Here is a 25,989-nt window from a genome sequence, read left to right on the forward strand (position 1 = left end):
GACCTGTAGTTTGCTGATTGGGGGTCCCCAGGGCAAGGGGGAGGATCCTCTCCCCTCTTCTCTTGCCCTCCTCTGGGCTGCTTTGTAGTTGAGGCTGCTGGGGAGCTTTGCATGGGCTCCTTGAGTTAAGCAAGCATTAAGAGAGTATAAAACACTAGTTTCCTCTTTGTATCTGCCTTCCCATTGTTTCAAACTACTTCAGCCCCATTTATGTGGGGCAGGGAGAGTGTAAAATGCCCAAACAAGACTGCCTGCCCTGCTTCACTCCATGGGCCCAGCTCTGTTCCCATGTCTAGAGATTTCCCCCCTTGATCAGCGCCTAAAAGTTCTTCAGCTGAGAGCTGTGTCCTAGAAGCTTCACTCTGCTTCTCCTTCCAAACTCTCCTCCCATGACCAAGAACAAACACTCTAAGAATAGCAAACCTACAAGGGGTCATGGCATGAAACTGTGAAATGAGTACAGCTTCAGATCTGTACCTACATCTGAACCTGTCGTGCCAAGTATTTGCTGTGAAGTCTCTTACTACCTCCTGCTACAGGCTACAGAAAAATCTTGCTTTGTGTGTAATTAATTAGTCAACACTTGTGGCAGAGTGAGAGGGAAAAGTCAAGGAGCTGCCAGCACATAGATGTGCTTCTTCCTTCTGGCAGAGATGCTCAAACAAGAGAAAGAAATGGGAAATTTTCCCAGCTTGTGTCTCACTACACTTTGCAAAGTCCTACTGCAGTCTAGTGCAGTCCATTGTGTTCTTTTCCCTTCCCTAAAGCTTTTCCTACTTCCCTACATTAACAAGTGTTAGGAAAAAAAAAGCAAGAACAGCCTTCAAGAAAGACCTGTACCTGTAATAAACAATAGCAAAGTACTACTTCTCTTTCAAGCTAAGAGAAGGACTTAAATGGCGAAGGCTTAAATGCATAACACAGATACCTTTCCCTCATGCAGTTTGAGATAACAAGCCTGTCTGCTCCCACCCACACTCCCCTCTCCTACCCACAGGGGTGTCAGGGCCAAGAGAACTCTAACAAAGTACTGTACATATGTGAGTCAGTATCCACAGCTCTGTGTGTGCCCAGATGTGTGTGTACATGTCCTGCTTTGCACAGTGTACATGTGTATTAGTGTGCATAACACTGTTCACATAGCTGTGCTGATGTGTACACGTGACGTGTGCACTGCTGTAAACGAGTGTTAAATTACACACCCTCAAGTGTGAGCATAGCTCTGTATAAGACATGCGTATATTAATGTGTACGACACTGCATATATTGGTGTGCACGAAATGTGTGCAATCAGATCTTGTGCTTGTAAGCACAAGTGCATTAGTAGAGACTGTACATAAGTGAATGTCTGTGCAGCACACATGTGCGAGTGTGATGGTGTCCCACCTAGAAAAACAGATGTGTATATATATATTTGTGTGTGTGTGTCACTATCCATCTCTGCTAGCTAAAATAGCCCCTAGCTCTGTGTACACACTGTTCTTGTAGAGAGAAGTCCCTTTAAAGTACTGCTAACCACTAAATCGACTGTACAAATCGCAGAGCAAGAGTGAACTCATGTCAACAGAATTCAAGGCCCAGTGAAAGAACCCAAAGAATAGACCCTAATAACATCCGTATTAGGCGAGAAATAGCTGAGAAAAAGCTTAAAGAAGTCCAAAAAGTAAAGTAAAGCTTTCACCAACCAGCTTAAAGATTGTTTTAACTAACACTTTGGGCAGAGAGTTTAAACTGTATCATTTATTGATGTAATTATCCTATTTTAATAGATAAGAATTTCAAGCATCTGTTGAGGGGAGGTACACAGGGAACCGTAAGAGGTATTAGGGCAGTTCCCTTAAGAACCAACAAGTAAAGTAAAACCAAAAAAGACAGAGGGCAAGACTGGGTTGACCCCTGTGTTCGCCACTGAGAAGATTATAACCCTACTGCAGGCAGCAATCCTGTAGGCATGGTAAGGTGGGAACAAGGAAGCCATACCAGACCTCTATGATTCCTTTTTCTATGTCCCACAAATTCATCAATAAGCGGGCCTAAAGAGACCCTGAAATTATCTGTTTCCTCTGTCCTCACCCACATCAACAGATGCTAGCATGACTCATTCGAATTTTTTTATTTCTGAGAAGTGAGAGCAAATTATCAGAATCAGAGATAAGGATTAATTGTTTGAGCCAAATGGCTTATGAAAACGGGGGGTTTGTTAGAGATGAGTAATGAGATGGTTGGCTCTCACAATTAAGGGGTGAACATTATATGTATGTCAAGAGAAATTTTACAGATGTATAGTTATGTTACTGCAAAGTGTTCCCCCCTCAACATTGTTATCCCGGGATGGTCTTGGTAGTCCGGGCATTTGGGGGAAGGGGCAGGCTGGTTACTAAGAGGCACAGCATAGCAACACTTGACCTCCAATCAAGTTACAAGAAAGCAGTCTACACCAATGGACAGTGACAAAGAGTTAACAGACAGACTTTGAGAGGGGCTAGCGTTACCTGTTGCAACACCAAGGGTATAAAAGGTTGAGCAACCATTTTGTGGCTGAATCAGCCACGTGGTTACCAACCATATGGGGGGGATTGTTGCGTTGTAATTTCAGGGTTTACCTCAGAAACCCGGGTCCCTCCCTGGAAAATTCCCTCCCAGGTGTGTCAATCACCTCTCCTTTCCCCTCCCTGATGCCTGCTGAGCACTGCCAATCCTGGAATTCCAGAAGGGGGTCAAGTGATTGGCAGATTCAAAGGATGCCCTCTACCCCTGGGGGGGCATTGGGCCATCCAGGTGTCCTTTGTCCCTTAAGACCTCCTCCTATGTACCTGGTTGGTGGGCTTCCTATCCCTTCCCTCCCCCTCTCCCCAGGGTTAAAAGGAACAGCAACCACCCGGTTCGGGGAGTTCTGTTGGAGCTGTTGCTGGATTCAGAGGCCTGTGGGCCAGAATAAAGCTCTGGATCGAAACCCTCCATCAGAACCGACTCCTTTCCTTCATCATCGCCTTAAAGCTTCTCCACCAGAGGTAAACCTGAGGAGCGGACCCTCTCTCGAGAGGAGGCTCCATCCCGCCACCACCAGAGCTCCAGCATGCCTGGACTTGTCTCCAAGCACCCAGCTGCAACATCCAGCTAGCCAAAAGTGTCTCTGGGGTGAAAAACCACAGTTGCCACTATTTGGTTCCGCAGCAAGGGCCAGACAAGCTTAGGCACGTCCCATCTGGCTATATTGGTAAATATTCAATAGGGGATGCTTCCAGCACTGAAATTTTTCCTTATTTAGTCCTTTTGTTGTAATTTTTGTTAAGGTTTAACAAACCTTTTAAAATTTTAAAAAGTGAGCAGTCGTTTCTCACACACAGACTCATTTAGGTTTGAAAAGAGCTCTAAGATCAAGTCCAACCAGTAACCTAACACTGCCAAGTCCACCATTAAACCACATCCTTAAGTGACACATCTATATGCCTTTAAATACCTCTAGTGATGGTGACTCCACCACTTCCCTGGGCAGCCTGTTCCAATGCTTTATGACCCATTTGGTAAAGAAATTTTTCCTAATATCCAATCTAAACCTCCACTGTCACAACTTGAGGCCATTTCCTTTCATCACTTGCTTTTTGAGAAGAGACCAACACCTACCTTGCCACAACCTCCTTTCAGGTAGTTACAGAGAATTATAAGGTCTCCCGAGCCTCCTTTTCTCCAGGCTAAACAACCTGAGCTCCCTCAGCCACTCCTCATAGGACTTATTCTCCAGCATCTTCCTCAGCTGTTGCCTTTCTCTGGACATGCTCCTGCACCTCAATGTCTTTTTTGCAGTGAGGGGCTAAAAACTGACCCCAGGATTCAAGGTGTGGCCTCACCAGTATCAAGTACAGAGGAACAATCACTTCGCTGGTCCTGCTGGCCACACTATTTCTGCTACAAGCCAGGCTGCCATTGGCATTCTTGGCCACCTGGGCACACGCTGGCTCATTTTAAGCTGGCTGTCAACAAGCACTCCCAAGTCCTTTTCCACTGGGCAGCTTTCCAGCTGCTCCAAGCCTGTTGCACTGCCTGGGGTTGTTGTGACCCAAGTGCAGGAACTGGCACTTTGCCTTATTGAACTTCATACAATTTGCCTCAGCCCATCGATCCAGCCTGTCCAGATCCCTCTGCATAGCCTTCCTATCCTCAAGCAGATCAACAGTCCATCCAACTCTGTTCCATTTTCAAATGTACAGAAGGGCAAAAGCGAGAAAAACTCACGAGCTGACATAAAGACAGTTTAATAGGTAAAGTAAAAGCTGTGCATGCAAGGAAAGCAAAATAAATTAATTCACTACTTCCCATTGGCAGTCAGGTGTTCAGCCATCTGCAGTAAAGCAGGGCTCCATCATACATAATGGTTACTTGGGAAGACAAATGCAGTAATTCCAAAATGTGTCTCCTTCATCCTTCTTTCTCTGCAGTTTTATTGCAAAGCAGAACGTCATATATGGAATATCCATTTAGTCAGTTGGGGTCAGCCATCCCAGCTGTTTCCCCTCCCAACTTCTTACCCATGTCCAGCCTACTTACTGGGGGATAGGGCAGAATGGGGAGAGAAAATACAACCCTCAACACTGTGCGAGCACTGTTCAGCCAAAACATGGGTTTGTTATCAACACTGTTTTAGTCACAAATCAAAAAGAGAACACCACTCAGGCTGCTATGAAGAAAATAATCTCCATCTCTTTTTCCATACCATTTGTACAATATGCTTGGGTTGTACACTTTTCAGTACATCCTCATTAACCACCATCCCTCCTTCCCATCCTTTAGTATGCATACAGATATAATTCCCTTAGTCTATAGCCCCCCCTCCCCCCAAAGTGTCCATAAAATGTCCATTCAGTTCACTTAGTCTGTAACCTGGGCTCTGTTAAGGTGGTCACTTGGAACAGGAGAAGTAGTGCATTGTGTGGAGTCATTTGGCACCAAAAACAGCTCAGATTGTGTCACTGCTGCACTTGCACTGCTTTTTGCAAAGCTCATCCACCACTAGATCAGGTGGTCCCTTTTATAGTACTACTTCTAGCATGCAAATCAAATAATGAGTTACAACAGTTTAATCACATATCCATTACAATCTCCACCCCTGGTCCGTTTGGACCAGGCTATAGAGTTTTACATCACAATAAACTCCATGCCTTGCCCCTGCTCCAGCACGGATTCTCCATGGGCTGCAGTCCCTTTGGAGGCATACCTGTTCTAGCATACACTTATCCACAGACCAGCCACTTCAGCTCATACTGGAGTTCCTTCATGTCCAGTATGGCAGCACTAAACCATGGCATGATTTCATTCAGGCCATGATAGTCTACTGTTAGTCTCCACTCTCCGCCAGACTTTTGCAGGCCATATGGAACTATTTAAGAGTGATTGAGTATTACTGCTTACTCCTTGGCTCTTCAATTGATGAATCAGCTTCAGCCAGGGTCATCAGCCACTCTTTTGTTAACTCAAGCACCTTCTGTTCATCCTCTAGGTGCCACCCCCTTCTTCTCCCAGGGTCTTTTTCAGATGACAGATGGGAAGAAATTCCCTGAAAAACCTAACCCACAACACAGCCCTAAAGAATTTAGTCTTAGTACTGATTAGTATAAGATAAACCAATAAAATACCATTTTTATGGTGCAATGTAAACAACAGACAGGAATTTGCAAGTACAAATTTGAACAGAAGAGTGCAAACTTACGGAGGCAGTATCTCTGCAGCCATGAATATTTTCTCCACCAATTCCGAAAGTATACTGAGTAGATGTGCCAAATTAGTGTTTACATCTTCATTTTTTTCTAACTTCGAAGGATTTAACTAAAACCAAAAGGGAAAAAAGACATAAGTTTTGTCTCTTGAATAGAACTACATATATAATTTGATAATATTACACACTGAATACTATTTCAAAATAAATTAAATATTCTACTGCTATACAAATCTTATACAGAACTTACAAATCTGTTTCAAGGGCTAGCTAGAAAGCTAATGTGAAAAAGCAAAGTTTTTAAGTTCAAGTGCACTATGCTTTTAACAGCACATTTAACACTATCCACAAGTACCCACCTTTTTCTATGTATATTTTCATCTTTTAATCCAGTATTCTGAGGACACAGCCCTCCCCTTTCCATAATTAAGTTCAAGTGAAAAAAGTTAGGAGAGTTGTTTTAGAAATAAAGGTAGGGTCTAAAAAGCAGTTAATGTAAGGGGAGTTTAAAAATTAAACTTAGTTCAGGCATTGACTTCTAGCATATCTGGAGCTTAAAACAAGTTATTTAAGGTAGGCCATTTAGTAACTGCTACAACAGAACATACAAATGCTAAAGAATAAATACATAATTTAAAGAAACTTGAGTTTAAAAGCTTATTTAAAAGTGATGCTATGAACATTGTCCAAGCTCACATTTAGAAAAAACCTCATAATCAGTTCAGTTCCAGTATTGAAGTTATTTCTGAAGAATTAATAAATGCTTCTAAAGCAAATAACCAGTAGATCATCATTTCAACAATTCAAAATTTAAAAAACATAGTTCAAGTTATCACCTCACAGGACTGCTTGCTCTCCATTATCTTTAATATACTGTCTTTCAGTGCATGATGAACAAAACGTGTTGCTGTGGCTTTCATATATTGCTCCATAAGTGTACTTGCTAAAGTGGTGGCACGAAACAAAGTAGTAGCTTCATCTGAAAAAAAAAAAAGTAAAGTTGGGAAAATGAGGCAACAAAAAGCAGAGGGGAAAAATAACCTGTGTTCACAGTTTGATATGTGATGCAATAAAGAGAGGAGAGAGAAATGAAGACATGGGAGTAATTCCCTTCCCAGAGTTTCAGCTAATGTTAGTGTAATTAGTACAGTACCTTCCATGCTTATTTCCCTGTCATTTAGTGTTCGTAACAATAGTGACTCAAGCTTTTCATGAAGAAATATCTTCAATAGAATGCCAGCCAACAGTGTTCTATCCTGGCCACAAACATGTGATAAGGCATAGACTACATGCATCTCTTTCTGGAGTATGAGCTGAAAAAAAACCAAAACAATGTTCAGAAATTTGTGCTAAAATAACAGTCACCACAAAGACAACAGCAACATCTGTAAGTGTTACTGAAATTTCTCTCAAACAACAAAAAAACTGATTTTGACAGAAAAAATGAGGAAAAAACTTAATACCTCTTTAAACTCACTGTACTCCTCTTCTGGCATGATCTTCTCCATAGAATATCGTGCTCGAACACGCAAAGATCCTGGCTCAATACCTTTCAGTGGTATATGGGAACTGAGTTGAAACCACTCATCTGTTGCATGTCCTTTCTGTAATCGGCTTAATTGGCAACGCATAAACACTTTAAGAAAAAAGCATTGTTAAATAGGTTATCTCCAGAAAAACAGTGCTAGCATTGAATAAATATTTTTTTTTCCAGCATGTCACCTTGCTTCAGCAAAAGAGTATTAATAAAAATGATCAAAATTTGTGTCATCAAATATATGGACAGATTATCTCTTAGATGGTTTAATAGACTCCTGAAAACTGAAGTTGAAATTTAAAGTGTGCTGTAAATAATGTATACCCAGAGATATGAAAAAGTTTTCTTTTTAATGCCCAAACAGGGGAAAAAGCCCCTCTGCTCCCTCAGCTACCTATCAAACCTTGGCAGCAATAAGAAAATTAAAACAGGTAAAATTATTAGAATTCACTGTCCTCTTTTGAAGCCCTGGGCTCATACCTCTATCAGGTCTGCTCTTGAACCTCTTTGTTACCATTTTTAGTCTTTATTTTTAGCTTTAGTACATATTTCCCAAATGTTGTCAGATGTATTTCTTCAATACTTTGAAACTCCCAAGTTTAAGGCTGCAGCATTTTATGCAAAACATATAAGAAGTCCTTCCCAGACAGGTTACTGCCCAAATAATGACAAGTCAACTATGTCAACATATGACAAAAACATTAATTCACTTTTTTTGGTAGTGTTGGTACCTTAACATTACTAAGTAATGACCTGCACCAGCCTATTCAACCATAATTGAAAGTCTGATCTGATAGCTGACTAGTAAGCTGCAGTAGTCAGACCACTGACCATTCCAAATTAAGTACATGCACTCCTGAACAGACTGTCTGGATCTTCTAAGCAAACACTCTTTTTCTGCATCTCTTGATGAAATCTACTTTTAATCAGGTCCCTCACATTTAAACAAAATAACTCTCCAAACAAAAAACACCCAATCATCCCCCCAAAAATCAAAACAATCAAAAACACTATCACACATTGTAGCAGCCTACGGGCCTGCTAGGGCTCCGTGGAGGGCAGAAGCCTAAAGATAGATAGTGCCAAGTCACGGTGAATGGCTAGCCCCTCTCTTCCGCCTTTCGGACCCCAGCTTATCTCTCTGTAACCCCATAGGTCACTTCTCCTTAACCCCTACTATTGGACAATTTGTGATACCCCCTTGCCCTATATAATGGGCTGTTTTAGCCCATTCTGGTTAAAAGAGCCGTCGCTGGAACCCTTCACAGACCCCCAGTAAAAACATCGCTGTGGAACTCCACAGCGGCCTTCTCCTCTTTCGTCCTGCGTCTGCCGGCCGGCCTGCAGCGCCTTAGCAAGCAAAAGAGTTGAACTCAAAAGAGCTGAGAATCACTAAAAAGAGCTGATAACCCTTATGCTTGCTAAAGGTAGCCAGCGGCTGAGAGCTGCTTGGTTTTCGGACAGTCTGTCCCCATAAAGGACTGAGCTATCCGGCCTGTGCTGCCTGCTCGGGTGCAAACCTGCTCTCAGCAGGAGGCCGGGACAACACACTTCTTTTTCACTTTTCTGCAAAATGTTTGAACAGTTCTAGCAGACTTTCCACTGCCCCAATTCTGCAGTATGTTGGGTCATCATTTGCATAATCAGATAATGGAACAGAATGACATCATATTTCTAATATAGATTTAATATCTCATATTCTTTGGAGTTGATGAATTGATAAGGTAACACATTTAAGTCATTCAGGTAGTAGATATACCAATTCATCATCATCTGCTACTTATCACAAGTGCAGACTGGACTGTCTTTACACCAGATAATCAATTGACTTTCCCAAAATATTTCTTCTGAGCAAAGCTCTTACACCCTCAACCGAGCAACGTGTTTTCTTCTTGTTTTGCTTGTGCATATAAGGCATATATGTCATTGACAGGAACAGTGAGATACAGGATTCAGAATCACCTGTATGAAAGGAATGAGGGATTTGTCTTTAGGAACAAACTGTGGATCTGCTAGTAGATAAACCTAGATACTGAGAGATAAAAGAAACAATGGGAAGGATTCCACTGATTGATAAATGGAATGAGAGAGATTTGTCTTAACAAACAAACTGTAGGTCTGCTGATAAATAAAATTGGATACTGAGAGATGAAAGAAACAATGGGAAGAACCATAAATTCCATAGGAATTCCACTGAGTGACACAAGGAAAAGAAAAAAAAAAGGGGGGGGAAAATTAGAAGGGGGTCTTAGGTATTAGGTGTTTTGGGAAGTCTGTACCTCTCAAGTACCTCAGCCAGTGGGGAAAAAGAGAGGGAAATGCGGCCAGGAAATTGGGATAAAAAGGAGGCTGCATCCTCCAAAAATGTGAGAGACCCCATGGGAAATACCCAAGACCTCTCCCTTTATTCGAATAAAGTTACAGGACTCCTCTGTCTCCTTTTTGGACATAAACCTCTGGTGTTTGTGGATTAATTTTCCTGACACTGATGATTTAATTTTTCCCATGGTTATACAGTAGCACTTTCCAGTGATAATATAAATTTTATAATCTTATTTTGACTTTAAAAGATTGAAACAGAAACATCAACATATGGACTGTAAAATACTTCTTATAATTAATATTCAAAAACTTTAAGAAACACTTTCTGCTACTTAGAAAAGTAAAATGAACTATTAGGCTATGTAGTATATGATATAGATAATTCATGTTTTGGAAATTGTATAAAAATTATAAAGATCCAACCATGCATCTGACCCCCATGGCCAGAAGCAGGGCTTTTCATTTCCAAAAGATTTCCCTGACTCGCCCAGATAAAATCATGAACGAGTGAATGAGTCTTTCCTGGGTGATCAACGATCATTTCCCAAGAATGTCCAGAACATTCACCGAACAACACCTGGGAGAGATTACATCGAAAAGCGGCGACGTCCTGGCTACAGCTGAAAGGAAGACAATTTCGAAGAGCCCAGACAGCCATCCAAACGTATGGACTGACTTTTGTACGGGACTGCATCTGTATAGTTCCCGTTATACATATGTAGGAACTTACAGAAATCTTAGGTCATTTCTGCTCCAGGCAGAATAAACTGTATATAAGCTGGCTACCTGGAGCAGTTGGTGTGACACTCTGGGGAGATGCTGAAACTACGTCGGTCTGACCCAAGTTCACCCAGCGCCAAAGTCCGGGGTTGACGCTGTCTTGGCTGTGGCGGTTTTATAATTTTTTTTTTTTTTGGTTGTCGATCTAATAAATTTATAAAATATTTTTTATAAATTTGGCTGCAGAATTGATCATTTATAACAGGCTATGTTCAATAAGAGATTGCCATTAGTTGATGATTTAAGGATGTTTAAACTTTGCAGTCTAGCACATTATGATAGAATAACAAATATACAGAAAAACCCCCAAAAGTTGATCCATTCTTTGCAAGCACAGTCAAAAACTGTATACAACAACCTTGAACCAAGAATGTTTTACGTGATAAACATTAGCAAAAATTAAAGGTAAAACTAAGCTTTCTTAATAGTTTTTTTGCAAATTAAGCTTAGGGATTCATATTTAGTAACAAGTTTATATATTGATGATTAATAATTATGATCTGGAAATCAAAGTGGTTAAAACTTATGGTTTTTTTAGAATGGAAATGAACTTAAGTTTACAGTGAAGCCATTGTGAAGCCTTTGTTGAACCCAACCAGAACCAACCAAACAAACCCCCTAAAACCACTTACTGATTCAGAATAAAAGCTTATCTAAATGTTGACAAGGAATAAATTGCTCAATAATGGACATATTAAAAGCTGGCTTTCCCACCCACATCTTACTCATGTGTTAGCACAATCCATTTACAAGGCAGTGAGGAGCTGTTAAGGACTTGAAACTCTTATAATAAGTTCTTCAAAGAAGGGCCTGCCAACATCTTATTTTTGGTACCTAGTCTTGGTAGACAGTATGTTGTTAGTACCATTAATAAGTACTTGATAGGCTCCATAGTTTCTCCCCCTTGTTCAAAGTCCACCCATGTCAATGCAAGAGTGCTTGCATACACTAGTTAATACTTTTAGCACATATTTCATGAAGAATATAAGAGGGAAGGAGCCAAGTATATAACCTGCCATAGTAGGCTTATTTCCCAGTGCAACAGAAGTAATACATGTCTATCACAGTGACTTTTTTTGTCCTCTAGCTGCATATTATCAAATTACTTCAAAACCAAGCTATGGCACTACTGCAAATACAAACTGGCTGAAAGGAGAGACAAAGGCAATGTGCGCTTGCAGCCGAAAAAGCCAACTGCATCCTGGGCTGCACCAAAAGCAGCATGGGCAGCAGGTCAAGGGAGGTGATTCTTCCACTCTACTCTGCTCTCATAAGAGTCTACATAGAATACTGTGTTCAGCTCTGGGGCCCCAAGCATAAGAAGGAAGTGAACCTGCTTGAGCGGGTCCAGAGGAGGGCCACCAAGATGATCAGGGGGCTGGAGCAGCTCCTCTATGAAGAAAGGTTGAGAGAGCTGGGGTTGCTTAATGTAGTATATAATATAGATAATTCATGCTATGTAGGTGGATAAAATATTATAAAGATCCAACATCTGCTTCTGACCATCATAAGCTGAAGGCAGAGTTCTTTTTTTATTCAAACAGTTCTCGGACATCATCCAGATAAAATCAGGTTGTCTGCTGCTCTGGCCAGGAGCAAAGTCTATGCAAGTATTTCCCAGACATCGGACATCATTCAGATGGCATCGAGTCCGTTAACGTGTGAATGGGACCTTCCTGGGCAATAAGCACCAATTTCCCAGGAATGCCAGGCACTCACGAGAGCCTGCACCTGGACAGATTGCATAAAAATCAGCGACATCCCTGTTACATGTGAAAGAAAGTTACCCCGGAAAGCTCAGACGAGCCATTTGGATTTCTGGACTTACTTTTGTATATGTTTGAATCTGTATAGTCCCAGTTATACATATGAAGGGACATACAGTAGTCTGTTGTCATTTCTGCCTCAGGCAGAATAAATGGTATATATGCCAGCTGCGGGAAGCAATCAGAGTGAACCATCACGGAGAGACGCTGACACTGTCAGATGATTCCAGGGTTCACCCAGCGCTGACTCCCAGGGTTGATGCTGTCTTAGCTGTGGTGGTTTTTTTCGCAATTCTATTTTTGTTGTCGATCTAATAAATTTTTATAAATTTTTTTATAAATTTGGCTACCGATCTGATCATTTACAAAACTTAACATAGAGAAAACTGTGGAAACACCTTATAGCAGCCTTCCAGTACTTTAAGGGAGCCTACAGGAATAATGAGAAGGGACTTTATCAGCAATTGTAGTGATACGACAAGGGGTAATAGCTTTAAACTGAGAATGGATTTGGATTAGATACTGGGAAAAAATTCTTTACTGTGACGGTGGTGAGGCACTGAAACAGGTTGCCCAGAGAAGCTGTGGCTGCTCCATCACAAGTGTTCAAGGCCAGGTTGGATGGGACTTGGAACAACCTGGTCTAGTGGAAGGTGCCCCTGCCCATGGCAGCAGGTTGGAACTAGATGATCTTTAAAGTCTCAAGCCAAGCCATTCTATGATTCTATGACATAGACAGGACAGCTGACCCAACCTGACGAAAGGGATATCCCATAATACATGGTGTTGTGGTCAGCAATACTAAGAATACTAAGCTAAGAAAAAGGAGGAGGGGAGGCATTTATTATTAAGGCATTTGTCTTCCAAAGAAACCACTATGCATACTGAGGCCCTACTTCCCAGCAAGTGTCTGGACATCATTTGTTGATGGGAAGTAGAGAATAATTTTTTTCCTTTGTTTCCATGAGCAGCCTTTGCTGTTCTTTGTTAAACTGCCTTTATCTTGATCCATGAGTTTTTCACCTTATCCTTTCTCCTCCTGTCCCCCTGAGGAGGGGGAGTGAGAGAGCCACTTGGTGGGCACCTGGCAGCCAGACAAGGTCAACTCACCACAAATGTTGAAAAAAATATAGCTCTGACATTACTCCTATTTCAGAGCAATGCACTTTTAAAAACTGTGGCTACAAAGGGGAAATGTTCAGAAAGGTAATCAACCCCTTTTCTTGCTTTTGGAGGTTTAGGCAACACTGCACACAGACAAGTTGGATATGGTCTCTTTTAGCTTAGTTTTTATCCCCATATACTTCAAATATTTAATAGGGATGGGGATGTAGGCAGACATGCTTGTTAATTCAAGTTGATATGCTCTAATTCTTATCCCAAAATTAAAGGACTGTTAGGTTATGCTTCCAAGAGTCTACCTAACCATGATCAAAAAACATTGCCAATCCTCTTGACGTAGGTAAGAAAAAAAAATTTATAACCTTCCACCAGTTTGATACATCTAAAAGTAGCACAATTTCCTTAATCTGGACAAAGAGAAGGAAACTACAAAAACACTTTAAAAGAAGTTACTGAAGTATCCTATTCATGAATTTTCCTTTGAAAGGGTCTTTTACTAACCAAAGCTTTGGCCAAAATAAAGAATTTTCTAGCTCAAATGCATAGAACCATGCAATAAAAAGGTCACAACTGCAATCAGAAAGTCCTTTTGTCTGTCAAATGAAATACATCTTTTTTTTCTTTTGCTATGCAGAAAATTTTGTAGTTAAAGGAAAGAGCAACAGTTTTGAAACTGAATTAGGTTTGGCAAGAGCATTCCATCTTCAAAGTAATTCTTCTGCTTTCGTCAAAGTTTCCCTACAAATCTCTTCTCTGAGAGGAAAAAAAGAGAAATAAATTGACGCGGAGGCAAACATAACAGGCCAGTAACATAATACCATGCAAATCAAAACCAACAGCAACAGATTATCAGTACTGTGCTAGGCTTTGGGACAGGTTAGAATACAACAGAAACATACTTGGAACAACTGTTGGGTGAGAGGGTGTCTGTTCTGCAGGCAACAGAGAGAAGGCAAAAAGATGAAGTTACAAGACAATTATGGTGGGAAACAAAATACCTTGAAAGCCAAAAAATCACATTGTGTGTCTCAGAATTCAAGTGTGGGTTTTTTGGGGAGGGTTCATTTTGGTGGGTTGGGTTTGGGGTTTTTGTTTAGTTTTGTTTTTTGAAAGCTGATAAGTCTTACCGTCTTGTTAGTAGTTTTCTGGAATAGAAAAATAGAAACAAAACAGCTGAAGAAGCTGTATAAATAACAGGAGGAAAGTACAACCTTGGGAACACAGATGAGATAGAATGGGGGGAAGAACAAGATGCTACAAGGACTGAGGCAAGTTTCGTTCTACAGACTGTCAAATTGGAGTTTAATTTATTTTCATGTGAGGAAAGTACTACTGTTTCTCTCTCTTTCTCACTGGAAGCAACAAAAAATCCTGAGAAGGACAAAAGTAATTCCACACAGTTGAGCTTAAAAAAAATTAAAGAAATTACCTTAATGAAACTTAACATTTTATGAAGGAGATTAACAGCTTCTCTTTTTTTTTTTTTTGTAAACATGGTCAGTATAACACAATAGGAATACTGGAATAGAGCTAGAAAAGCCATCAGATATACAGTATTGGACTACTGTGCATTTTACTACTAAAAAGCATGCAGGTTCTTACTGTAAAAATATTAATATAAAATCAGTAACAGACATCTAAAACATACCAATACAGCTGTATGATAGTCACAGAATATACTTAATTCTCTTGTGACAATGTTTGCCAAGAGCAATGCAAACTCTATCCATTGTTAAAGTATATATGCATCCTTTACATAAAAATACTTACATATATCTGGATCTTTACTTTTCTTTGTTTTGTTACTAAGACTTATCTCAAATCTATTAATATCAGATGAAAGATCACTAGGGAAAAAGACAAAAAGCCCAAATCAATACTATATTTGGCCAACATTTAAATTTATTCTAAAGTTATTTCAATCCTAAGTTATCATGACCAGCCAAAGACACTTAGATTCATGCATAAAATTCTATCCATGCATTTGTGGATCCTATATAACCATGCATACAGCATTTTTAAGAAGCAGATAAAAAACAGTACAGTGCAAAGAATCTTAAAGGCAATGCAACTTTCCAATGAAATTCAGTAATTCAATAAGATTAAGACTTACTCAAAGACAAATTCTTCTGACCATACAGGGTTCTGACCTTCCCTGATATGTGTTTTTGCTACCTGGACACTGTTCAGGTAGATGTTACAATATGGATTAGTAAAATGTTTTACTGGGAGTGTATGAGCTTCTTCTACATGCAAGATAAGACTGCTGACCTAAAGAAAATAAACAAAGTTTATTTATTTAAGAAAGAATTGAATTCTTCCCCCCTGCCCCCCCCCCCCCCACCATGTGGAGGCTTAATGTTAAGGAATAAATATTAAATACAAAATATAACTTCCTAATAGAAAGAGAAGGGAAGAGGAATAATGAAAGAAGATTTTAAGAGGCACCAGGGACAAAGTAAGAGCAACAACTTGAAAATAAACCTCCAGCACCAGAGCTTTACCTAATTTTTTATTTAAAAAACATCAGTGTAAGATTTGCAATTACTAACTTTTCTATGCATAGAAAATTCTGCTGAAGCTAAAGACTTGCATCTTAAGTAAGAACCATGGACAAATCCAAACACAATGCTGCATTTCATGCTTTCCTAATAGATTAGGCTCAATTTGAGTCAGCAGTGAACCCTGGCAGCCGAGAGGGCAAACCACATCCTGAGTTGCATCAAGCACAGCATAACCAGTCAGTCAAAAGGGATGATTATCCTGCTGTATTTAGCATTGGAGTGGCCTCACCTTAAGTATTGTGTGCAGTTCTGGGCCCCACCATTTAAGAAGGATGTGAAGGTCCTTGAATGCGTCTAGAGAAGGGCAACAAAGCTGGTGAAAGGGCTGGAATGAATGTTCTATGAGGAGCAGCTGAGCACACTGGGTTTGTTTAGTTTGGAGAAAAGGAGGCTGAGGAGTGACCTCATTGCTCGCTACAGTTTCCTGAGGAGGGGAAGTGGAGAGGGAGGTGCTGAGCTCTTCTCCCGGGGATCCACTGACAGGATGTGTGGGAATGGTTCAAAGCTGTACCAGGGGAGGTTTAGATGACATTAGGAAGCATTTCTTTACCCAGAGCGTGGTCAAACAGTGGAACAGGCTTTTCCCAGAGAGGTGGTTGATGTCCCAAACCCATCAGTGTTTAGGAGGTACTTGGATGATGCCCTTACTTAATACTATGCTTTAACTTTTGGTCAGCCCTGAATTGATCATGGTGTTGGATTAGGTGATTGTTGTAGGTCCCTTTCAACTGAAATCTATTCTATTCTGTTCTATTCTAAACCAGTAGATTACATAAAATTCTCTTGTTTAACACACTACAGTGTTTTCTCCCTGTTATAAGGAAGATATTAGTCTGTACCACAGATTCTCACAATAAGAGCACTTGGAAACTCAATTACCAAAAAATGAGAAGTGAACACTTGGAACTCATTTACATTAAATACATTTTAAATAGTCTACTATTTTACAAACTTCTGAATTGCATGCAATTCATAGCTTAATCAAATATCTACAGATATCAACTGAAGTCAATTTAGTCAAATACGGGAAATATGATATTTAATCAGGTCAAAGTTTCATTTAAATGCAAATATTCAGTACCTGAAATTTCAAAGGACAGTTTGAGAAACCCTGAAACTGATATAACTTCTGTAAGGCAGTCATGGAAGTATGATTTTTGATCTTTATCCACTTCATCTACCTTGATCATTCATGTCTTTTATAGTTTTTACCTCTCTAAATAGCTCAATACTTCCCATACTTATTTACCTGGAAATTCTTTTACTCATTCCAGCCTATAGATTTCTCATTTTCTTTATACATTTGATATAGGATGATCAAAACTAGCTGTATCCTAAATGAGAATACCATAAATATGAAATAGTATCTATCTTCTATACTATTTCTTCATGCAGCCTAATATTTGCTTTGTGTTTGCAAATACAGAATTATTTCAGATGATCACTCTGTAGGTGCTTTGCTTTTTTGGCTCCAAATTTCTTCTGCCATTCATATATCAATTGACCTAATTTAGTTTACTTTTTCAGAAGTGTTCAATCATCTTTAATGTTGACCACAGAATAATTTTGCATTTCCTAGAAAACCTCACCCGTAAAATGTATTCCTTTTCCTATAGACTGGTAAATCAGCTACTTCCAACATTCATAGCACTGAAAGATACTAGGGATTCTTGATTCCCATTATTCTTCAATCATTACTTATGTAGTAATTTATGATTATCTATTCTCTACCTCTGAAAGAAATTCTGGACACAACAGTACTCTCAAGAAACTAAATGAATATATACCACCATCACAGTTAAGCATGTATTTGTCACTGAAAAATTAATATATTAGTTATACAATTATTTTGGTTACATTTGACATAAGTCTGTCAAATCTGGTGAACTGTAAGAGTTAAGATACTACAAATGCTGAATTGTTGACACTTTCACTTAAATGTGATCAGAAATTATTACCTAGCAAAACATCTGCCAATTGCCTAAACACCATTTTGATCTTTGTGCATATAGATATCATAATAGAGTGGAATTCATTCCCGTTGGTTTAACAAAGGTACTGTATAACTCCAAAAAAAAGAAAGCACATGCAGGATTTACTATTGTTGAAAGGAAAGTTCTGACATATATCATCATTTTGCAACAAGGAGGCAAACCCTCCCCCTCTTCCCCTCCCCCCCCATCTATATAGCATCACCTGACGTAGACGTTTATTTGATGTCCCTGGACTGTTTTTCCTTAAACTGCAAAACATCTGCAGAGCCTTCATCCAGTCCTAAAAGATAAAAGCACAAAACATGGTAACAAAAAGTCAGATACAGCTTCTTGCAATAGAACTGACATCAAAAAGTATCTGAAGTTGTTTCTTTGGCTTAAAAAGAACCAACTTGTATACAACTCAGAGTATGAAACTTTAAATAGTAAAGCAAAATTCATATATTTCTCAGTAAATCTAAAAAGACATTTGCAAATTTGAGTTTCTCCTTTTAGAAATATCAAGCATTACTAATGGATATACAGAGACCTTTATCAATTTTCCAGATTAGTCATACTTAATTAAATAAAAAATGGTATATAAAATGAAGCAAGACTTGATTGCTTCTGAGAAAATAACAGATAAGTCAAACTGTTCTGATAATTCTCTCCTCTATTTTTATATGCAGTTGTATTTACTCTGTGTGCTTCAAACAAAAAACAAAGCAGCATTAAAAGAAAAACACTGAAAAGTATAACATTCACCCCCATTCTCTCTGCTCACAAATGCATAAAGCAGAGTAGATACTTGGGAAGATGGAAGATATGCTATAGCCTCATTTCTCATGTTTTCACATCCCACACTGTCAAATTTTGTAAATTCTCATGAAGCACAAAATTTAGGCTTTGACTAACATTTATAAAGGTGTAGGTCAAAGATCTGCTAGCTACTCTCAAAGTGCAATTTAATAATTTTAAAAATACAGCTACATTCAATATTGCAGCTATTCTCAAGTAAACTACTTTGGAAGTGAAGTTTAAGCTTTCAAAACGTTCAATAAAATGAGGAACTGTCAACTATGCATCAAATTTTTATTAGCTTGCTTTCTTATTCAAATAAGAAAAAGCAAATAAAGAACCATAGAACTTACTAAACATTCTAAATTAATCTAAATGTTTCCTAGATACAGTCATCTTTATTCTCCCTTTTAACAGAAAAATCTATCCCCTTAAACATCACAGTTTACATCATCAAGTATGAACAGTGCACCATAGTATGCACAATGACACTAGCTATGTCATGAGGCTAACATATGTAATGTATGAGACTAACACTACATTACATTACATTGACATAATGGTTTGTACAAACCTCAGACAATATGCAATCCATTGGACAGCTGCTTTGATATTTACCACATTATATGAAAACCACACAATTTTCCTTAATGACAACAAAACTATTCTTCTGTGAAATGTTGTAAAGTACAGACAGCTGTAACTTCTGAGAACATAGGCATCAGTAAAACATCTGACTTACCTGAACCAGAATAATTTTATAAAAGAAATCCCAGTATTCTGTATAAATGCAGTGAACATCTAAAGTGTTAAGCAAATCTAAACCAAAAGCAGATTATACCAAATGTTCAGAAAACAGGACAGGATATTCTGCATGTCCTGACAGGATGTTCTGCCTACTACACATTCTTAAATAAAATCAAATGCATAGCTTGACTTCTGACACAAAATGTCTGTTTCAGAGCTCTGGAATACCAAAAAAACTTGATGAAAAAGAACATTATCACATCTTCTATATGTTCTCCTATTAGTGAGTGACTTTTACAGAATTAAACTCCATTCCTACATTTCTTAATCAGCAAACATTAACTGTTAAGAGAGCTAATAACTAAATGATACCAATATAAAACACAAAACCACCTTTACTTTGTGCAAGATCAGGGCCTAAGACAGGACAAATAACTGTTAATGGTTTGACAGATTGTAACTGGTGGGCATACCTCCTTTGCATTTTAGTTCTTATCAGGAATGTGCTCCTGAAGCAAAACTTCCACTTACCGTGCTCTGGTTCATTATTTGGAAGAGTGCTGGAAAGTGAACTTTTTTTTTCATTGAACTACTCCAAAATATATTCTCCAGAAATATCTAATTGAAACTAATGGAAGTTCAGTCCATGGGACCAGACTAGAACTTCTCCAAAGTAGAATCCCTAAAGCATAGGTAATGTAAGTGCTGGATTATCATCACCAGCTATATCCCTTACAGATCTGCTGTTATTGCATGGAAATATTTGCCAATGTAGACATAGCCACCATACATTGTACAGTTGCTTTCTATTAGAGAAGGATAATATCATTAAACACTACAGAACAAAAAATTACTTTTAAAATTATATTTATCAACAAAAGCTCTCACCTGCACTTGTTCTTGAGTTTCTCCTGCAAAGTAAAAGATGTAATGGTCTTCACTGAAGTGTTGAACTACTATCTGAAAACAGTTTGGCCTTAAAATCAAACAAAACAAAAATGTCAGAAAAAAACCCAACAAGAAATATCTCTGCATGCTTCAAAAGTGCATTTTGGTTGAAATTAACAATGCAATTTCAAGAAAACTGCACTATAGTTCAACTAGTTTGTTTCAGAATATTTAAGAAACTTGGAACAATTTGTATTGAATATACATGTACACTGACTTACACTTGAGGCAAAATGCATCTGAGAGCATTATCAAGTCTTTTATGAGGACTATTCACCACAAACATTTTAAATGATGCACGGGTTCAGCATTACACCCCAAGCACTTAATCATGCCTTATAGATTTGTTGTTTTAGGAGTTCAGGAAACTATATTAGCATAAGGAATTCTTTATCTGAATGTGTTCCACAGCTCTCACAACCAATTAAATGTGTACTGGATCATGTGTCATAGAAACTTTTAAGGCTTTAAAATGTGAGTATAACATCTTCTCCATTTTATGTACGTACACTCATTTGTCAAGAAATTTAAAAAATACTTTGTACTGTTACATTAAAAGTTGCACACTACAAGTACACTGAGTCTTTCACATTACCTTCAAGGTGATTTGGCTCTCCCAAACACAGAGTTACATGAAGGATGTTACTTCATTTGCATATGATATTTCAGTCTTCCCCCCATCCATTGTTTAGGTAAATACTGGCATGGCATTTTCTGGCCATGCACACAGGAGGATTGAGGAGGGGGGCAAAAAGTAGCTGGGTCAGGGGCTACTCAAGACATGCAAAGCTACAGCTCTAACTGTACTACTGAGAAAAGGGGAAAGATATTTTAAGTAGGTGGTAAAAATAAGAGGAATTTTGTCTCAACTACAGTTCTTCATCAACAGTTTTCCCAAGCAGGTGCAACCATACATCTTTTACCCACAGTTTCAGTGTTACTTATTATCCGAATATATTTAAACTCACAGTACAGCATTTCTTAGAAGCTGCTCAACAGTCACCATTAACCAAAACACTCCTTGTTTACAGTCTCCACCAAAGTTTCGTGTATAATTGCCAACTTTCATGAGCAATATTTCAGCATTTTTTTAAATGGTAACCTCATATCTATGGCTCCTCATTGCAATATTTGTGCAGATCTTTCAAAATGATTGCAAAATGTATAAAAATCAGATGCTACAAGAACACCAGATCTTTGCAGCTTAAGAAATGCCACTAATTTTAAACATCTATCTTCTCATTATCTATGTGAAAAGACTTTAGGTTGATGAAATGCTCTTAATAAATATTAAGATGCATGGAATAACCAGAGCTGCTGTTTAATGTGTTTTTCCATCTGTTATGAAAAAAGTAACATTTGCAGGAGTAAATGCATCTTTTTCTTCTATATCACACAGGACTGCATATTTTTTATAATTAACAACGAAAAAAGTGTGATCTCTTTCATCTTAGTTACCAATGATATCAGGAAGTAGTTTGATTCTCAATGTCTTTGCCAACAATCAAATCACTTGCAGTTGACATATTTAGTACAGTAAATGAAACTGTGAAAATGCTCTCTTGCAAAAATAATTTTAAAAATGTTTGCTTATATGAACTAACTTGTTCCTCTAACATTGGTTGGTTTAATCTGATTCTTATTGATTCCTAAATAGAGAACCATTGACACATTATCTACTTAATTTAGCTTTCTAATACCTATCAACAAATGAATGTAGATCTTCCGGAACTGACAAAATTCTCGATCTTATCAATTCTTGGTTCAATCGGATTAAAACACTCAATACAGTTGCTTCACAATCTTTTTAATACATGTAGAACAATTATTACACAATATTGAAAAATGACAGTGCAAAAGGGCAAATCATTATCACATCATATTACATGAGAAAAATCTTAAATTCCAAAATTTCTTACTAGAAGCTGTTTATGAACAGTTACTAGCAATCAAGGTGCCATGGCTTAAGTTTCCATTAATCAGTTAAATTTGCTTACATATGTTCTTGCAATCTACACTAACTATGGAATAAAATGCAGTATGAAACAAAAGTCACAATACTTGCATTTCACGATCAACAAAAGCTAAAAAAACCCCTAAAACAACAACTAACCAAAAACACCCCACACGTGGACAGTAACCAGGGCTCAGGTGTCAAAACCCAAGTTTATTGTGCCAGGCCAACTTGTTCATTAGTGACAAACTGTTTGTATCTTGTATATGCCTCAAGCTGTCATGCTGTATGTACAAGAATTAAAAGCCAGTGCCCTACCTGCCAAATAAACTGTCGTGTACTCCATAGACCGAACACACACTAAGGTCTATTAATCCTTTAGGTTTTGTGGCTCGTTTTTCACTTTCAAAATAAATAAGCTGGGCATCATTTCCCTCCAATATAAAGTACAAGTTTTTCCATCTCTTCCCTTTACCTGTAAGGAAAGTACAATATTGTTTTAAAGAAAATGTAAATTCTATAAATTAAGAAAAAAAGAGAGCAGTACAGTTTTTGCCAAAATACAAACAGAAGAACAACATACAGTTAATTATGTTTAAGTAATAATATCAGTATACATAATAATTTTTCTCAGCATGTAGCTAAAACTAGACCCTCTTCACAGATTTAAGTACAATTTTAGATGGTTCACTGTGCTGGTTTTGCATTGGAGCCACCCACGGAAGTGATTTTTCTGAGAGGAGCTGTTAATAGCTTCCTCTGTGCCTAGCAAAAGCAATAGCTGGCTAGCTCTGAGAACTGACAACCTGTTAAACCATTAAGAAAGCTAGATCCGCTTCTGTGAGATTCACATTTTAAAACTAACAAGCCCGGGAAAAGCTCTGGCTTCCGGCCTTTGAAAAGAGAAGTTCTTCTCCCCCCAGTCCCATCCCGTCCCGTCCCGGCGGCTGGGTGGGGGAGGGGAGGCCGCGGGGCCTTGGCCAAAGCCAGGCCCGGCCCCAACGGCTGCCGGGCAGGGAAGGGGAGGGAAGGCTATCAACCCCAGCGTACTGCAGCTGAGCCCTAGTCTAGTTGCTGAGATCCCAACCACTCCCTCCTCCTTCAGCGCAGCCTGAAATAAATCACCATAAGTGCTTCAGCCACAGCGCAGCAGAGACCACATGACCACCCGTAGGCCTGGGTGAGATATTAACTCTTTCACTGCATGGATGAAACTTGCAAAACATCGATCCTCTCTCAAGTGGAAGAAAAGAGTGAAGACACATAGAAGACAACATGAGGCACTGGGGTCAGTAAAGAAGAAGTCAAATTCCAGATGGGAGGAGAATGAGGAGATGCCTTAGTTTTGGGCTGAAATCCTCTTGTAAGGCTATGGAGAAGAATATAATTGATTCATCAGACTCTTTTATCCTGTAACTCATTAAATGCATTGGGGGGATGTAGCATTCTAACCACAGCCATGAACAGAGGCACTAGTGTTGAAATAAGCAGATGTTGCAGTAGCTGTGATCAAATGAGAAGTTTGAACAGAGAGAAATGAGAGAGATGAGAAACCTTGCCCCAGGAATAGAAGAAGACCTCTGTTCCCAGAGACAGATGAAGAGAACTTTTGCTTTTATGCTAGAACAGCTCATCCTTAAAAATGGCACCCAAATAGGTTGACATGGCCCAGGAACGCAGCTGTAGGATGGCTGCAAGAGATGGGAGGGACTTCACAAATGCAGATTCCCAGGTGGCTGCTATTCATGGGAATTAAAAACCATGAGAGAACTGTTTCTTGTGGAGAAGTCTCCATGGCATGGCAAGAGAGACTCCTCTCCCTGAGTGAAATAAAGAACGATTATTTTAGAGGTGGTAAACTGACTGAAAATACCAGGTTTTGTTTCTTTACATTGTCAGGGGAAAGGAAAGAGGAGTTGGGGGAGAGAAAAAGTGTTTTAAAGGTCTATTCTGATTTCTTATTGTTTTTTTTATTTTAGTTCTGTTAATAAAGTTTTCTTTATACCTTTTAAAGTTTGAGCCTGCTCTGCTCCTCCTCCTAAATCCTTATTTCATAGCAGAAAATGAGTAAATAATTTTATTGGATGCATTGGCATTGGGCCAGCACTAAACCCAAAACATTATTTGGTGCATTGGCCAGGAAATCCAAATTGGCGAACCAAAACCACTACATGAAATTGGTGCTTCTGTCTGGTTTCAAACTGAAACCGCTACATTCACTAAACATTTTCATTAATCTCAACAGGATTTAACAAGTGTGTGTGAGCTCTCTTCATATCAGTGAGAAGACTACATCTATATTTTGCAAATAATGTATGATGCTGTAAGCAATCTCATTTATTATGGCTATTTTAAGTAAGAAACAGAGTTCTCTTTACATGATAAATTTATTTCTAAACTCTTACCAACTGATCAGCATAACAAATTGCATCACAATATCTTAAATCAAAATAACTAAAAACCAGAAATGGAAATACAGTATATGCAAATCTGGATCAGAACCATGCCCCAAACATACATATATAAAAAAATTTAACCATTAAAAAAAAAAAAAGTTTAAAAAAAAGTTAATGCCCGGAGATTTATATGTTAAGGTTTGTTGAAAGACAAATTGGATGTGCCAGTAAAATGTGGATTTAGCCATTGACTAAAACAAAAAAAAAAATCACTCATTGTTTAATATCCACCAAATAAAACTGATAAGGTTCTGAACTAATTCATACATAAACCACAGTACATTTTAGAAAAACATTCAGCCTTAATTTTCAACTTGATCATCATAGATCCACAACAGCCCGTCATAAACAACCTTTTGCTCACTTCAATTTTGCCTCTGCTAGTACCACTACTACACAAAATTTGCATACATATCTGCATTTTTTAGAAAAAAAATACATTTTATAAAATCAAACAGAACTCACTTTTTTTCAGAAGATATCCTTTTTTGACAATATTTTTATAAAAAGCATCCTTTGTTTTGCGACGAATTGTATTGTAGATTTCTTTTCCATCAACTGTATCATTAAATACTTGTTCTTGATGCTGGTAAACAAGGAAGAAATCAACATTTTTTTAAGCTCAGAAATCACTGTGAAACAATTGCATACTATGCAGCTGCAACCAAACTTTTATTGAATCCTACTAATTCCTTATTCTCTCACGTATCTTAACAAACCAATATAATTTAATATAATACATTTGGCAGAAATGTAATATAACTATTTCTTGTGGAATGATTAGGCCACAATTATAATATGAGAATAAAAACAAGGTTTAAATACAGACTAATTTTCAAAAAGTAACATCTGTATTTATGTTTTTGAATACTAAATAGCTTTCAGCAATTTATGCAAAATTTACACAAATCTTTAAAGGTTCTTTAGCTTCTGTCTTCTACCACGGATTTTGGGACTGAGTAATTAAGGAAAAACTCTGAACCAACAAGAATGGTATAGATCACAATAAAAACTGAATTATTAACACAGCTAATGCACAGCTTCTCACTAATCTTATTAGCACTGATATCCTAAATGACTATCATTCTCGCAAAAAGCAATAGGAGAAAGTAGAAACTGGACATTGAAAAAGGATAAATTCACATATAAAACAAAGATCTGGAAATATTGTTACCCAGCTAGAATGGCCAAAAGCCAAGCCAAGTTTGACCTTACCAAGTCAGCTGATCAGCAAATGTTCTTTAGCCATAAGAAAACATGAAAAGCAAGACTATCAGGCAGAGAACAGTATCAAGATGAAGTGATATGCACT

At 38.3% G+C, this 25,989-nt stretch overlaps 1 protein-coding gene across 4 annotated transcripts in view; it reads right to left on the bottom strand.

Moving 5' to 3' along the window:
* LOC132341490 (ras GTPase-activating protein 1-like) overlaps positions 1 to 25,989 on the bottom strand; it is a 125,875-nt gene that overhangs the window by 46,350 nt on the left and 53,536 nt on the right. For 3 of the 4 annotated variants that reach the window (XR_009490242.1, XR_009490243.1, XM_059873073.1), the window contains exons 10-19: positions 25,143 to 25,263; positions 22,540 to 22,696; positions 20,208 to 20,295; positions 17,998 to 18,075; positions 15,351 to 15,508; positions 15,008 to 15,084; positions 7,174 to 7,346; positions 6,864 to 7,023; positions 6,547 to 6,689; positions 5,705 to 5,820 (exon numbers count right to left, since the gene is read on the bottom strand). Coding sequence is in view for 2 of the 4 variants with exons in the window: in XM_059873073.1 (XP_059729056.1) it covers positions 5,705 to 5,820; positions 6,547 to 6,689; positions 6,864 to 7,023; positions 7,174 to 7,346; positions 15,008 to 15,084; positions 15,351 to 15,508; positions 17,998 to 18,075; positions 20,208 to 20,295; positions 22,540 to 22,696; positions 25,143 to 25,263 (1,271 nt within the window). In the remaining 2 variants the exon portion in view is untranslated. Of the gene's footprint in view, positions 1 to 5,704; positions 5,821 to 6,546; positions 6,690 to 6,863; positions 7,024 to 7,173; positions 7,347 to 15,007; positions 15,085 to 15,350; positions 15,509 to 16,030; positions 16,096 to 17,997; positions 18,076 to 20,207; positions 20,296 to 22,539; positions 22,697 to 25,142; positions 25,264 to 25,989 lie in introns of all 4 variants that reach the window. The other variant, XM_059873074.1, reaches the window with a different exon arrangement.

The sequence above is a fragment of the Haemorhous mexicanus genome, chromosome W (assembly GCF_027477595.1).
Source record: "Haemorhous mexicanus isolate bHaeMex1 chromosome W, bHaeMex1.pri, whole genome shotgun sequence".
NCBI lineage: Eukaryota > Metazoa > Chordata > Aves > Passeriformes > Fringillidae > Haemorhous > Haemorhous mexicanus.